General features: G+C 39.4%; 1 protein-coding gene and 1 long non-coding RNA gene across 2 annotated transcripts; one reads left to right on the forward strand and one right to left on the reverse strand.

Moving 5' to 3' along the window:
• On the reverse strand, positions 1–1,074 carry LOC111259574 (uncharacterized). Its single transcript, XR_002679708.2, has 2 exons — positions 816–1,074; positions 1–277 (listed from the first exon to the last, which is right to left on the reverse strand). It is a non-coding gene; the product is annotated as an uncharacterized LOC111259574 (long non-coding RNA).
• Positions 1,075–1,176: 102 nt separating this feature from the next.
• On the forward strand, positions 1,177–3,453 carry LOC111259572 (uncharacterized). The gene is made up of 2 exons (XM_022831706.2): positions 1,177–2,309; positions 2,468–3,453. The coding sequence occupies exons 1-2, from the start codon at positions 1,401–1,403 to the stop codon at positions 2,843–2,845; spliced, it is 1,287 nt and encodes a 428-aa protein (XP_022687441.1). The 5' UTR covers positions 1,177–1,400; the 3' UTR covers positions 2,846–3,453.
• The last annotated feature ends 1,008 nt before the right edge of the window (positions 3,454–4,461 follow it).

Genomic DNA, 4,461 nt, shown 5'->3' on the forward strand with positions numbered 1-4,461 from the left:
TCGTTTTCGTTCTGCACATGTTTGATTGATGTTTATTCGTGCCTGAAGTCACTTTAGGCTATCTCCAAATGTTATCAGAGTGTTTATGTTTGAGATAGGTATATTACCAACATCATTAAAACAAGAAGTTCTGTTCTGACTTCACTCTTGCTTCTGCTTGCGTTTTTCGATCTCATGTTCAAGATTCGCCTTTTTTGTAAACGTTCTCATTTAGAACGCGGGTTTTTCCGATATCCGGACGTACGGTTGCCATCACTTTCCCTATACAACGCTCTACCTGTAACTCAATATATTCCAGTAATCTTAGCTGAATGGATGTCAATGAACACCTTACATTTGGGACAATATGAATATAAGATCGTTTGCTATTACAAGACTATCCTCGAGGAAGACTGTATATATGAGGATTTTTAAAAAAACGCTTAACTAATTAGGTAAAATAATATGGCCATTGAAATGTAGATTATTCAGAAAATACTTTTGGAGTATTCTCAATAAAGCTTGTTCAGAACATAAGACAGTAATTACAAAAGATGCCGTAATAATCCTATAGTAGCATTTCATTTTTTTGAAATTGGCGGAGTAGCGCAGCTTGCTAAAAATTTAAAACAGCCTGAGATGGGTTCTTAACTGAAAAACATTAAGCACTCTCAGTTGCATGCAAAAGGGTACGCTGGGATACGACGCGTATTTCTGCAGGAAACAGGTTAAGTCAGGACGTTAAACGTATATATAGCGTCAATCCTCATCTACAATTCGATATACCGTGAATTATTAACAAGTGTCATATACTATGGCCTTATAAAAAAACTCACTGTTAAGTAGTCCGTGAAAAGTAGCGATCATCCAGTGTACAGGGTAAATTGTTATGATTTATTGAAATGGCAAATCTGCATAAATAGTTTTTTTTCGATCACAATAACTAGGCGAACTGACTAGGAGTCCGTTTACGCCATATCGAATGGCGCTCCTTAATGCACTGCGGACATACTTCTATGCACGCTTATGAATCAAATTTTTTTGTTTTTGGCGCGACGTACTCTATTTTCGCATACGTGCGTTGCATCTGTCGTAATAATCATGCTTCTTAACCTCAGTAATGAAATAGGACATGTCAAACGAGTCTTTCCCACATTATATGGACACATCGAATTGGGCAGCGGTCCGTCTCACAGTAGCTGCGAGGCAACCAACGGTGGACACGTTTAAGTTGCAGTGTTTGTACCGCTGAACAGTTCTTATCCGGCATAGATATCCCACTTGTCTCATTTTTGTTTCGGCTGATTAATTATACTTATTCATGTATGATTGTTAATTGATGGGTGGATAGGAGAACAGCCTGCATAAAGAGGCGCTACTCGTTCTGCGAAATACACGTTTTTCCATAAAAATCCGAGAAAATGGGCTTTACTTCAGATGAAACAGACTTGTTACGCCGCGTCGTACCCTCGCGAGAAGTTGAGTTTCAGGACCCTACCAGGTTCGACGCATACAATGCATTCTTCTACGTGTTTTTACATGGTACAGAGGAAGAACAAACTTATGCCCTACGAATGCTATCGTCGGAACCGCTCGAACGTCAGAGCCAGGTTTGGTTTATTGATAACGGATGTGTGTCGTGTTTGATTCGGTATGCGTCGCAATCGAGGGTTTCGCCTGTGTCTCGTGAATTGGCCTTGCGGCTGTTGATGTCGGTAACCTTCGAGCTGAGTGTTGGCCTGCCGTACCCCACCGACCTTGGAAACAACCATTTTCAACAGCTCGGCTCGATACTGCGGAAGTATCCAGCAAATGCATTTCACATATTATGGATTCTCTATGAGCTGACCAAATTTGAACTGGGCCGGAGGGGCGTTATGGGTGCAGGTATCCATGACACCCTAGGGAAAATTGTCTTGTCGCAGGTAAACAGCAGGATAATTGCCGCGGCATTGTATCTTCTCTGTGACCTGGCTGGCGATGAGGCTTGTGTTGACACGCTAATTAAGCTGAACGTGTTCAGAATGTTTAGAGTATCTCTTCATCACTACCTGAGTCGGAACGTGTTCAACGCGGATTTTTATACGATTAGTCAGGATAGTAAGGATATAAGGTTCATGTGGAGGTTTGTGACTTGTGATGGAAATCAGCGTATGAAATTCCAGGATGTAGATCTGGTCGCTGCCTATTACCGGCTCAACAAATCTTTACCGATCGCATGGATCGAGGTAAAAAAACCGTGGTTTGAACTAATCCTGACGCTGATTCAACATCCTACTGTCATAGAGCGCGCAGCGCACCTAGGGCAGTACGTCTTCGTTTGTCTAAAGGTGAATAAGGATTAAAAAAACTTATTGATAATCTGCTTATGGAGTCAAAACAAAAGCAAAATAAAGATCAGTTGGCACGTTATATTACATCGAGTAGCACTCGGGTGATGAAAAATATCTTACCGTGTTATTCTTGTATATTTGTGTATCGTTTTCAGTCTGTTCTACTATTAGCGACCGATGGAAACGTGATGCGACTTATAGAAATTGTGTCGAACCTCGTTCAAGCGCGGCACGAGGAAGCACTCAAATGGATTTTTAATAAAGGCTTGATTAAAATCATCTTACTGCGATATCCTTGGCGAAAATTCACAGACTGTCCATCGAATACGCAGCAGATTATGGAGGAGGTGCTTCTGCTGATTCTCAAAGTATTCGATACACTTCCACACACAATATACGCACAATATGAATCACCAGAAAAACTAAGGCTTGATTACGAGCTTGATACCGTTTTCCATATTCAGTGGCCAAATCGAATAAAAGACAGTCTAACGAACATCTGCACACATCTAAATCTAGTTATCTCTGACTAGTCGCTGCCAAGCCTCATGGCTGTAAAAACAGCTATACTGTAAACAGTAACGGCACTAAAAAAAAAACATCGCTGTGTTTACCAGATCATTTTTTTGCATCTCGATGTAACGAAAACGTGACAAAATCACAACTTTTTAATGTCAGTTCTGCATCGATCATGCGGAATCGTGTATATCAGTAAACATTTTTTTTTTAACAACAATATTACAATTACACCTTAGCTTACTTACAATGAATAACATCCTTCAAGATACCGGCAGAAGCTGGGGTGGGTGGCGAACAAGCTAGTTTCTCGCCATTAAGGAGATTTCATACTGAGGCAAGTTTATTAAATTCACGCTTACATTTAAACGTTTGCAAGGATGCTGTGTAAAGCATTTGAAAACTAGCCAATAATTGCCGCTCATATTTGAAGTACGGCATTTGTGATTAGCGCCGTAAAACTCACCTGTCATAATTAACTTACAGTATTATATTTCTGAAAGATCCTGTTTTACTGTATTACTAAAAAAAATAATTGTATGGCCCACGCTTTTTATTGTTATTACATTAAAGGCTAGAATATACTGATAAATAAAAAAACAAAAGTGTGTATTAATTTAGATGACTCGAGGTTGTCTTTCTTTACAGTACGCGGTATAATTAGTTGTTCTCTTATATGGGACAAGCACAAGCTTATATTTTGCTCGTGTGCATCTGATTAGGCGCAATATTCTCGTAGAAAAGCCGTAACAGGCATTTGAGCAAACATGTTCACGATGTATTTGGAAGAATGTGTCGTATGGTTTTTTCAATCTTGAAACACAGATGTAAACTACTCGAAGAGGTGAACTATCGCAGAATTATTTGTCTGGTTTCACCAGTTGAAAAACAATCATAATACGCATTTGTTAAATAAATAAAATAAAAGCACAGTAGTTAGAACACCTTCTCGGTAGGGTCTGTTCAATGTTTTGCTTGTCGCCTTCACTATAAAGGCTAATATTTCTGACCCGTCTGCTTTGCATTGAATGGCCGGAAACAATAGCGCAGCTCCGGACATACGAATGTGCGTAATGGTGACCTATCAATGTTCTGCCATCTGTCCTGGTCTTGGATTGAAGATTATTGTATGAAAAGTTTGCCAACGTCTTAAATTTGCCGTCGTTTTTTACAACGTTTGTGAATCCCCTATGCGTAGGAAAGTTTTGGTCAAATTGAATGAAGATTAGACAATTTTTTCAACTGAATTTTTACAACTATAATGGACAAGGTATTACTAAACAGATAATTTGTAAGGGATGCAAAAGATGATCAAATTGACCTTCACAATTTGATGTCGTGCTACAGTTAGTTCTTTGTTCTGCGTTGTTCGTAATTAACGGTGCTAATTATTTTTACCCTTATACTTCAAGCGTTACGTCTGGTCTCGCCCTTAAATATTTCATTCGATGGCTGGCTCCCGACATGAAATAAAGTGTATCTACTCCCGGGTTTAAGTCTAGATTACAGTGTCCCTAAGATTAGCAGGCAAATATCAAACTAAGCCATCATGGGGGCATTTTCACCTGACTGCGCTAGTAATACGGATTGTCGGCATTTAAAGGATCGATGTATTTCGCAAACGACTTACAAA

Source organism: Varroa jacobsoni, unplaced genomic scaffold (assembly GCF_002532875.2).
Source record: "Varroa jacobsoni isolate VJ856 unplaced genomic scaffold, vjacob_1.0 scaffold_347, whole genome shotgun sequence".
NCBI lineage: Eukaryota > Metazoa > Arthropoda > Arachnida > Mesostigmata > Varroidae > Varroa > Varroa jacobsoni.

Bases quoted from the DNA above. Each gene is read 5' to 3' on its own strand.
- LOC111259572 (XM_022831706.2), top strand. From the start codon at position 1,401: ATGGGCTTTACTTCAGATGAAACAGACTTGTTACGCCGCGTCGTACCC. The intron at 2,310-2,467 runs GTGAATAAGGAT...TATCGTTTTCAG, and splicing joins ACGTCTTCGTTTGTCTAAAG to TCTGTTCTACTATTAGCGAC.